This window comes from Oryctolagus cuniculus, chromosome 11, assembly GCF_964237555.1.
Source record: "Oryctolagus cuniculus chromosome 11, mOryCun1.1, whole genome shotgun sequence".
NCBI classification, from domain to species: domain Eukaryota; kingdom Metazoa; phylum Chordata; class Mammalia; order Lagomorpha; family Leporidae; genus Oryctolagus; species Oryctolagus cuniculus.
The window spans coordinates 93936436-93947406 of record NC_091442.1 but is presented as its reverse complement, the minus strand read 5'-3'; the positions used below and the strand labels follow the sequence as shown (position 1 = coordinate 93947406).

At 34.6% G+C, this 10971-nt stretch overlaps 1 protein-coding gene across 3 annotated transcripts; it reads left to right on the top strand.

The window, feature by feature from the left end:
* Nucleotides 1-283: 283 nt before the first annotated feature.
* LUM (lumican) lies at nucleotides 284-10699 on the top strand. Of its 3 annotated transcripts, none has more exons than XM_070051260.1 (4): nucleotides 284-640; nucleotides 2716-2988; nucleotides 5328-6209; nucleotides 9801-10699. In XM_070051260.1, the coding sequence occupies exons 3-4, from the start codon at nucleotides 5348-5350 to the stop codon at nucleotides 9953-9955; spliced, it is 1017 nt and encodes a 338-aa protein (XP_069907361.1). In that variant the 5' UTR covers nucleotides 284-640; nucleotides 2716-2988; nucleotides 5328-5347; the 3' UTR covers nucleotides 9956-10699. The 3 variants fall into 3 exon arrangements, with proteins under 3 accessions (XP_069907361.1, XP_069907360.1, NP_001182609.1); XM_070051259.1 differs by lacking the exon at nucleotides 284-640 and adding an exon at nucleotides 2433-2619; NM_001195680.1 differs by lacking the exon at nucleotides 284-640 and having other exon boundaries at nucleotides 2915-2988.
* Nucleotides 10700-10971: the final 272 nt, after the last annotated feature.

The window sequence follows — 10971 nt, the reverse complement described above, 5'->3', positions numbered from 1 at the left end:
ATTGTAGAAACTGTTATATACCACTGAATACAGAATGCAGGAAAACATGCAATACTGTTCACCCACCCAAAAGAAAATGCTGGCGTTTGTTTGGATGAGTTTCTAGGAAGACATTAGATTTAAACATTCCATGAGAAAAAAACACCAGCAACAGAACACTTGGAGAATTTATTTAACAATACCTACCAATTTGATGATGTCTGTGAATCATTCCAAATCTGTAGATCTATGATTCTGTGAATAACTAATGAAAACTGTAAGATATTAAATATGTTAATAACTTACATTTTGCTGAATCAATATACTAAAGACATTACACATATGGTGTTCTACAAAATCCCTAAGTTTTTCTATAGATTTCACCAAACTCATTTTAAGGAAGACACTGGAGTGTCAAGACCACATTTTCATTTCATTTTTACTACTATTAAGTACCCTGAGGAAGTTTTGATTTTATATCTACTCTTCCACAAAGTCTTGGATCTTAATTACTTTCTTATTCTAGGACGGAGTCTTCAGAGCTTACCAAGCTAGGCTGGCAATAGCAGGACCTACCATCAAAATGCTTATGGCAGCAATGAGAATCAAGTTGTGCTGATTCTGGAGGCTTTGGAAAGTTCAGCATTGAGTTCCAGTCAAGGTGAGTGAAGCAGGCATTAATGTTCACCATCATTCTTATTGATCTCAAGTCTTTGGGAATCCATTGGCAGACTGAGGGGAATGGGTGCAATTCAATGTCTTTAAACTGTTGTTTCCATAAAACACATTTACATCTCAATACTCATTTCCACAAATCCTATGAATCTCTATATGTCAGGATAGAAATTTCAAATATCACCCAAAAGTTCTGAAGCATGGATATGGCTTTGTAAGTTCCTGTAAGTGCATGATGTGCAAGCAAAGAGTATACAAATTAACATTTGTTCTAAATGTAACTATTGCCTAGTTAATATTTCTCCTTTTTCTCAAATGGCAATAATATTGCCTATAAAATGTTTTGAACTGATTGAATTAGCTGCTTTGTTTTCATTCAGTCCTGTCCATCTTTTTCTTAATGAGTGAAGATATTCATAGTTTTCATAATTTTAATTTCACATTTACTTATTAGATGATTTTCACAGAATTATTTTCTGGGTCTCTGTTTCTACTTCCAGAAAAGTGATAATAACATATAAGGATTTTAAAGGGTTATATTTAAAGAAATATGTGAAAATTCTGAGAATAATTCAAGAAAATAAGTAGTTTATAAATTTTAACTTCATTTCTTCTAACAGACCTATGAAATAAACTTTCAAATGTGCAGTTATTCAACTATTGATCTCATAGAATCAATTTTATTATAAAAAGTACATTGACAATATCAACTTTGCAAATAAACTGAATCAAATTTCTTGCATTTAAAATCTATGTTAGACAACATAACACAGTTATAACCTTATGAAAAAAATAATCCTAAGGAGTAAAACATTAGAATTTTTCAGGGAGCTCAGATTACAGAGTTTAATGAACACAATGCTTACAGTTTTTTAAAAAATTCTCATATAGAATGGCCAGTTAATTATAATTTACTTGTCTATTGTCTTTTTTCTTGATTTCTGATGTTTATACATTTGATTTATTATAAAACTAATACCTTTCAAAAATTTTTATGAATAACAATAGCCAAATTTCATGCTTGTGAATCATCCTACACATCTCTGAATTACTTTCAAGATTATGGTGTTTTTTTTCAATTTTCTTGGAACAAAAATGAGATACTTGGTCAAACAAATGCAATATTAGTGATGGAAATGAAATTTACACTGATTTTATGGCTAAAAAAATGGTATTTTAAGTGAAAAAGTATAATATGTTTCATTAAAATTTCTTGTTTTAAGAAATCTTACAAACATAAGTAAATCAAAATTTGGTGGAACAAGCCTATAAGTATAGGTGATCCTATCAAAAGTATAATAGACAAGGACTCAAATAAACTCTCGTTTCCTAGAAGCAAATGTTAGGAACTAACAATGAAAGATATATCAAATCAGGCCTGTGTGAGATTAAAACTTCAAATAGCTTTTAGCTTTAAAAAAATCATACTGTTAGCATTCAGTGACAGAATGAAAGATGATTGCCTTGTGATATTTTTAACATAAATTTATTTCTCTCTTTGTTCTTTTCTATTTTTTGGCATTAAGCTATAGAATACTATCTCCAAGTAGGGTTTTGGGTGAATTCCTAAATGAAATCCACAAAATAAGAAACAGGCAAAACATTGCTGATTGGTTCCAGACATGAGCAGCATAAAGAATTCCCTTAGCATAAGAAATAAAATGGAAATGTTGATAATTATCATTCCTATCAGAGTTATATGAAGTATTTTTTATATCTTAAAAGCTAATGTAAGTTGCCTTCTTGGTAAAAATTAAGTGAGGCCAAGTAAAACAGAAAGGATTCCAAGAATGATGGGCAGAAGGACCACAATCCTCTGAGTTTGCACATTTGTATTTTTCTGAAATTGTTTTGTTTATGATTTATGAGACCTTTAGATGAACATGAAAGTTGGCTGAGTTAATTGAGCTTAATTATTGCCACAACCACAGATGTAAAGAGGTTTCTGAGAGCAATGTTCTCACTGTGAGATGCCTTATTTAGAGTAAGACTTAATTCTTGGTGAAAAGCTATGCTATGTGAACTAGTTAAACATCTCTCTCTCTCTCTCTCAATCCATAGGGGAAAAAAAACAGGGCTGTGCTTGCTCACCACGTCCACCTGCACTTCGTTAGAGAGCAGTGTTCTCATGCCACACCACAAGAGCCCCACAGTGACATAACTCCACTCAGAGACTGGCGTGACTGGGCTGGTCCCCCTCCCTCCCCAGCTCTTGTATCACTAAGAATCTGGCAGCCAGCTCCGTCCTGACAGAGTTTACAGCATATATTGGTGGATTCTTGTCCACAGTGCATCTGCTTTAAGAATTAACGAAAGCAGAGGCAAGACAGTAAGGTAAGTGCTGTTTTAACTATTGCACTGGGGATGCTAACTATTTGGGACAGTGTTTATTGTAACAGGAACAGAAGAAGAAGAAAAAAAAAACTCTAGAATCACTTTTCCAACTGCTATTCAGCAGCAAATTCAGTTGTGATCATTTACTTTTGTCTTTTGCTTAATATGCTTTCTATTATTTATGGATTTTAGATAAATTTTACACAGGACTTTCTGTACTGCTTGGCAAGAGAAGTTAAAAATGTTTCAGAGTTAAAATGAGAAATTGTTAGAGACTGTGAAAAAAAGAATGGAAATTAAAATGTTTGCCATTTATCCAGTTATATATGTTAGAATTGTTGAAACCTAATATCAGATCAAAGAAGGACATTTCAATCAGCATTCAAAATACTTTTCAATGAATATATTTTTGCATTTTATAATAAACACCCTATGTTGTTATAAAATGTGAACTAAAGTACTTACATACATATAATTACTTGCTTCTATGTTATTGTTTTTAAAGATTTATGTTTTAGATGTAAGTCTTAAGGAACATATTTTAAAGTTATTCTGGAAAATGATTTACTTTTTGAAAAACCTATTTCCTCTACAGCAACAGATATGTGAAAGCACAGGAGAAAGTATATTGTGCTTTTGCCTCATAGTGGAGGCATTATATGGGCACAAACTCATTTTTACTCTGTAAAAAATATGGAAGATTGTTTTTGCTACCATTAAATACTCACATTATATTTCCCATGACTATCTATCACTAATTTAAATAAAATGGGAGCTTATTAATGAAGCAAGACAAATGTTAACAGTATCAACATACTGTAATTTATAAGGGATTTTAGGAGTCTGTCATCATGTTATTTTTAGTACTATTGAATTATTATCATGGTCAAGTCATGTAAACTAAATTGAATGTCCCTATTTTAATTTTAGGGAATAACTTACTAAGATGCTATTATGTCAACAACTGAAGTGTTTCTAATACCTTTCATAAATGTTTCATTTTCTGAAATCAAGTGCCTTATGATTAAACTTAAAGCAAAGAAAATTTATTTAAAATTCTTGGCCCTCAAAATCCTCCTTATCCAAACCATCGTGAGCCAATAGTTTGTGTCATACTTCTCAGAGGAAGATGATAATATTCTTTGCTACATATTGGAATGTTCTTCTTGATTTAACTTCTCTCCAAGAGCTACCAACTTGCTCAGTCATAACTGCACTCTACAAAAGTCCAACCCTTATATCTTAATTGTACTTCACCTACATGACTAATTCTGTACTTCCTCCAAACAATTAAAATGTGTTTTATTGATATTCATTTTCAAAACATGTACATTTGAGAAGATAACTCTTAGAGTTTATACTAAATCTGTGTCAGCTGATTCCTTCACTACATGTTTCCTAATAGTAGTGTTAAATAAAACTTTTATTTAATTCCAAGTGCTCCTGTACTATCATTATGTGAGGCCACTAAAATCCAGATTAGCAAATCATGACCCCTTAAATTTTGGAAGGAAGAAAGTAGAGAACTTGTAATTGAGAGAGAGAATTTAATTTCCAAACTTGAAATAAAATATCTTTCTCTACCTGTTTGAATCCATTTCTAGATGTGGGAATTCTTAGAGTTTTTCCTGATTAATAAACATAAGTCTTAAATATTAATTTCCTAACAGAGTTTTGTAAAGAACTTAAAAGTATGGAATATTAGACAAAACTTGAAATCTTATAAATACACCATAAATTCTGTTTCCTCTCCTAAGAACCAACAATAACCTGGCAGTTTAAAATTTATCATCCTCCTCCCACCCCCCCACACACATAATAAGAACACTCTTCTTCCAAACCAACCCATGGATTGCCCATGTTTCCAATAAGGATCTTCTTAACAAGACATTTTAATGATGTCAAATAGTAGGGTGAAGTGTACAGTCTGCAATTGTCTTCTAATTTTCATTTCTTCTGGTTTTGAGGGATATTCTGAAACTGTGTTCTAACATTGTGGTCAATGAGCATCACCCAGAAACTTCTTACAGGAAGGCATTTCATTCAGGAAGCACTTGAGCTGACAAGGACAATTAAGCTTAGCTCTCCCAAAAGGGGGCGCCTGTGTATGCAAACAAAATTGAAGTCCCCTTTTCTCTGCCCTGAAGTTATAAACTTACACCCTTGCCAACATACTTACATGAAATATTTTAAAACATCACTTAAGACACTATTGTAGATGCATTGAAAAAGCATAAAATAAAATACATATTTGCTAATGCACTTAACATTGAAAATAAAATTTCTTTTTCTTGAAGGTATGCCATTTTTATAATAATATATGTTTCCACTCTATTTAGGTTTCAACCATTTGCTGAAAATGAATCTAGCTGCATTTACTCTCTTCCTGGCATTAGTCAATGGTGCCAGTGGCCAATACTATGATTATGATTTCCCCCTTTCAATTTATGGGGTCTCATCACCAAACTGTGCACCAGAGTGTAACTGCCCTGAAAACTATCCAACTGCCATGTACTGTGATGAGCTGAAGTTGAAAAGTGTGCCAATGGTACCTCCGGGAATCAAATACCTCTACCTTAGGAATAACCAGATTGACCGTATTGATGAAAAGGCCTTTGAGAATGTCACTGATCTGCAGTGGCTCATTCTAGATCACAACCTCCTAGAAAATTCCAAGATAAAAGGAAAAGTGTTCTCTAAACTGAAGCAACTGAAGAAGCTGCACATAAACCACAACAATCTTACAGAGTCTGTGGGGCCGCTTCCTAAATCTCTGGAGGACCTGCAGCTTACCCACAACAAGATCACGAAGCTCGGTTCCTTTGATGGACTGCTAAACTTGACCTTCGTTCACCTTCAACACAATCAGCTGAAAGAAGATGCTGTTTCAGCTGCTTTTAAAGGTCTTAAATCACTTGAGTACCTGGACTTGAGCTTCAACCAGATGAGCAAACTGCCTTCTGGCCTCCCCGCATCTCTTCTAACTCTCTACCTAGACAACAACAAGATCAGTGACATCCCTGATGAGTATTTCAAGCGTTTCAATGGCCTACAGTATCTGCGTTTATCCCATAATGAATTGGCTGATAGTGGAATACCCGGAAATTCTTTTAATATATCATCTCTGGTTGAGCTGGATCTCTCCTATAATAAGCTTAAAAACATACCAACTGTTAATGAAAATCTTGAAAACTATTACCTGGAGGTCAATGAACTTGAAAGTAAGTAGAAAGCCATGGCTGTGTTTAATTGATGCAGCCTCAAGCGATTAAAGGCATAAGCTGTACAGCCTAAACACAGCAACACAAAAATATATCTCTAATTCAATCATATAAGAACACTGGTTCAATTGTACATCCAATATCTGGCCTTTTCTGAGAGTATGCAGATGAGGAACAATTAAGATTATAGTATTTGATGTTGAATTTCTTCAAATTTAATTAATAATCCTACTGTGTTATCTCTTGATAGCTACCTGTCATTGTTTGCCTCCTTCATGACTTCGACTTGGTCTCGCATTTGTTTATTTGCAATATCCAGCTGAGGGAGGAATAAACAAGTTCAGAAGAGGTAGAGCTATGAAAGGTGGTGAAATCTCCCTCCCATTTGTCCCCATAACAGACCATATCTTCATGGTCTTCCCTGATATCTTTACTTGGTACTCAACATGTTACTCTGTTTCCATGACAATCAGCTACCTCTCTTATCTCTGATACAGTATGTATGGTTTTCATAGCATTCTGATGGGGAATCCAAGAATGAAGGGGAGAACCAAGAGGACGGTTTGGGACATCTTTATTATTATTATTGTTATACAACCCCTTTTTATTATACACAATGTTTACACTAATTTGATTTTCCTATAGTTTGTTTTTTCCATTTTCTTGCTGCCATAGTTCCATTTTTAATTTATCTTCTGGGTGAGGTTAGACCTTATCTACTTGGATTTTGTGTGCATCTTTCTGACCTTATGGAAACATTATCAATTTAAGCAATACAGATTCAGGGACCATTCATCACCTTAGTCTTTAACAAAATTTGGCAGAAGAGAAAAGCCAAGATTCATGGATAAAGTTTTTAAAATGAAAAACCAAGTATGAAACACTGATTCATATTTATGGCAATAATAGCTACAACTTAATCCGTTGAAATTTAACATCTGTATTTAATGACATTTGGTTCCAATTTTATACTGGAGAAGAATATTGCTATCAGAAAAATTATAATGTATCCTATGAATGTGATATGTTGCAATTCTGCAACAATTTCATGAAACTTCTTGAGGGTTGGGATGGTCTCATAAAGGAGACCACAACTGCCAACTATGAAACTCCACATGTTCTTTGCTGTATCTGGAAGACAAGCAAGGGTTGGTGCTGTTGGACTACCATCCAATACACAGTCACACTAATCTAACTAACCCCCTAAAGTTGTTACAAAACTCACCATGTGGCAACATATGATCCCACATTTTAAACAGCTGTGGTTCAAGGGAAGAATATTCTGATAGGTTATAGTTCCAAAAGGATTAAACATGGGTCAGGGCTGAAGAAATCCGTCAGTTTTAGTAAGTGGGGTTTTGCCATATGAGCAGGATTACTTCTTTTTCTGAAACTAGAAGGAAGAAAGGCATAAATAGAGGCACATATACTGGAATACGCTGTATGGATGAAGCACAGAGTTCATGTGGGATAGGAAAGGCAGCCTATGGCAGAATAGCACCTTGGTACCAAGCTGGGACAGAAAACATAGTACCTAGCACATGGTGGTTATTTGAAAATGTAACATAAAAGGTACCTTTGCTCCTTCTTTCTGCTTGACATCTGGTCAGACATAGTTTGTTAGTCTGCATGTAGCTCCTTAATACAGAATATTTTTCAGGATAATAATCATGCATAAAATTGTCTCTAAATATAAATATTACAGCCCTGGATTTTTTAATGTCTAAGATCAAATTGAGTATCTGATATTTGTGTAATTCAGTATTCAATGTCTAATATTAAAGGTTATATCTTTATTAAGGTATAACCTCGAACTATTTTTCATATTTACAATTCTAAAAATTAGCCTAATCACAGATTTTCCTAATGTGAAAAATTTGGAAAAGAAAAAAATTGAAAGGATATTTTATTACCTAGGATATACTATGTACTGGTACTATGTGAAGTGCTGGACATACCTTAGTTAATTGTATAAAAACTGAAAATTGGCAGAGGTAAAATTTCAGCTCAGTCCTATGTCTAAATTTTCTCTCTGTTGTTTCATCATTTATAAGAAATAGGTACCATGATAAGATCTGGGAATTAGACTGATGAGTTATTTAAGACACCATCTTGGAGGAAAAGAAGTACAGTGTGATTGGGTTTCCATTAAAGTCATTGTGAACTAAGTTTGAGAATGAACAAAAGTAACAAGATAAGTGACCAAATAGTGTTAATCTGCAATAGACATATGTAAATATAGATAGTTTCTATGTATACACATAGATATGTAATCCAGTGAAGTCTTAATTTTTATTAAAAACTGAATCAGTTTTCATTGGTGGCTGCTTTTTTTTAAAAGATTGATTTGATAGGCACAGTGATAAAGAGAGGAGAGATATATATTCCATCCACTCCCCAAATGCCCTCAGCAGCCAGGGCTAGGTCGGGCCAAAGCCAGGATCCAGGAACTCCATTGGATTGTCCCACATCAGTCTTAGGGATCCAAGTACCTGGGCCATCTTCAGCTGGGTTGGAAGTGGAGGAGCCTGGACTCACACTGGCACTCTGACAGGGAAAACATGCATCATAAGCAGCAGCAGCTTAACTCACTGCATCACAATTTCTGTCCCGCAGTGGCTACTTTTTGACCACAGAAGAAAAGAAAAAGAACTTGGATGGTGGACATGGCATGATGTGCTTTTTGCCCCAAGACTTTTAACTACTGTCACAGTATATGGTTGCTGAAAAATTCATCAGATATCGTATAGTTAATCCTTCTTATTTTAGGATGCAAAAATCCAGATGCTTATATGGCAAGGTTGTTCATACAACAGCATCAACATATAAATTTTTTCAGGTCAGAATAAACATTTCAAGAGGGTTCTTAGATAATAATTAAATACTTGTAGGATACTTTTTAAAAGTCCATTGTTAGCCGGTGCCGTGGCTCAATAGGCTAATCCTCCACCTTGCGGCGCCGGCACACCGGGTTCTAGTCCCGGTCGGGGCACCGGATTCTGTCCCGGTAGCCCCTCTTCCAGGCCAGCTCTCTGCTATGGCCAGGGAGTGCAGTGGAGGATGGCCCAGGTGCTTGGGCCCTGCACCCCATGGGAGACCAGGAAAAGCACCTGGCTCCTGGCTCCTGCCATCGGATCAGCGCGGTGCGCCGGCTGCAGCGGCGGCCATTGGAGGGTGAACCAACGGCAAAGGAAGACCTTTCTCTCTCTGTCTCTCTCTCTCACTGTCCACTCTGCCTGTAAAAAAAAAAAAAAAAAGTCCATTGTTATCCATAAGCTGTACTTTGGAAATTTATATTCATTAAATAAAAGTTTGAAAGCCAAAAAGAAGTCAATTTCTAATAATAATTAAGTTCTTTTGTTCGAGAAATTCCACGAAATACTCTTGTCCACCCTAGTTACTGTTCACTAAATATTCCTGCATTATTTTTATAGCTACAAATATGACCTTAATAGTCCAAAATTTAAGATATATAGTACAAGGCTTTACTAATTGAGACTTACTTGATAATACAGATGAGAATTTTTGTAAAGATTCTTGGAAGCCAGTAACTAAAATACTCATTAAAGTTCTCTATTCTTTGATTTGCAGAGTTTGAAGTGAAGAGCTTCTGTAAGATCCTGGGGCCACTATCCTACTCCAAGATCAAGCATCTGCGTTTGGATGGCAATCACCTCACCCAAATGAGTCTGCCTCCAGATATGTATGAATGCCTACGCGTAGCAAATGAAATCACTGTTAATTAATACCTGCTAATTACAATTATGCTGAAGTGTATCCTGGAGCAGTACTCTATGGTTAGGTTTTTTTGTGTATCCATTTTTTATTGCTGTTTATTACTTCCAAAAATTTTAAATTCTGAGGGAAATGTTTTGTAAACATTGACCACATTTTTTTAAAAAAAGGAAAGATGAAAAGCAGGCCTATTTCATCACAATAGCACATGCACACACACATACAAATAGAGAGGAAACTAATGCTATATTTGTAAATTTAGTGTTTTCTATGTCTACTATCGAAGAATGTGCAAAACCTTTTACTGATTGCAGGGAAGTCAGCCAAGTTCTCTCATCCTTAAATCTTAATTTAATGTGTCCGCAAACATGGACTACACATGCATGTATGTTTACTGTCTTAAACAAAACTATCTCAATATGTTCAAATTTACTTTGTTGAAAAATTAGTGGTATATAAGGAGCTCCATAATACTCATGGAAAATTCATGTTATCTTTTAATTCAATTATTGTGTGCTCTTTTGTAGCCCCCTAGTATTATGGGACCAGTAATTTTGCAAAATAGTAAATGAAGTTTATACAGTCACATACACTTAGAAAAGTATTTTTAGTATTAAGAATTTGCATATTTACCTTGTGAAACTTTTCTTTCTTAGAATTAATTTTCATTCTCATTCATGTTCATGTTTCTTTTTGAGTATTTACATGTTATGTTAACAAGTTAATAGCAAAATAAAACAGCAAATGGCATCACAGTGCTTGGTGTTTGTGAAATTCGTGTCTTATATATAAGGTACCTAAAGGAATTGATTAGATTTCAAAAGATATCTCTGTTCTGCAATATCTTACTGATATGAAGAGAGCATTTTACATGATGTAAATTATCTGCTTCTAGAAGCCACTTACAAGGAGTTTTGAAACACGCATTAAGTCTCACAAGGTGCTTGGGTATTTGCTGTTACTTCCATTGCTGTTGTTTTCAGATTCTTATGCAATGAGATCCTGTTACTTAAGGAGCTGCTACAGA

Excerpts from the sequence above, each read along its gene's own strand:
- LUM (XM_070051260.1), top strand. The coding sequence starts at position 5,348 with ATGAATCTAGCTGCATTTACTCTCTTCCTGGCATTAGTCAATGGTGCC. Across the intron at positions 6,210-9,800 it reads GGAGGTCAATGAACTTGAAA|AGTTTGAAGTGAAGAGCTTC; the intron begins GTAAGTAGAAAG and ends TTTGATTTGCAG.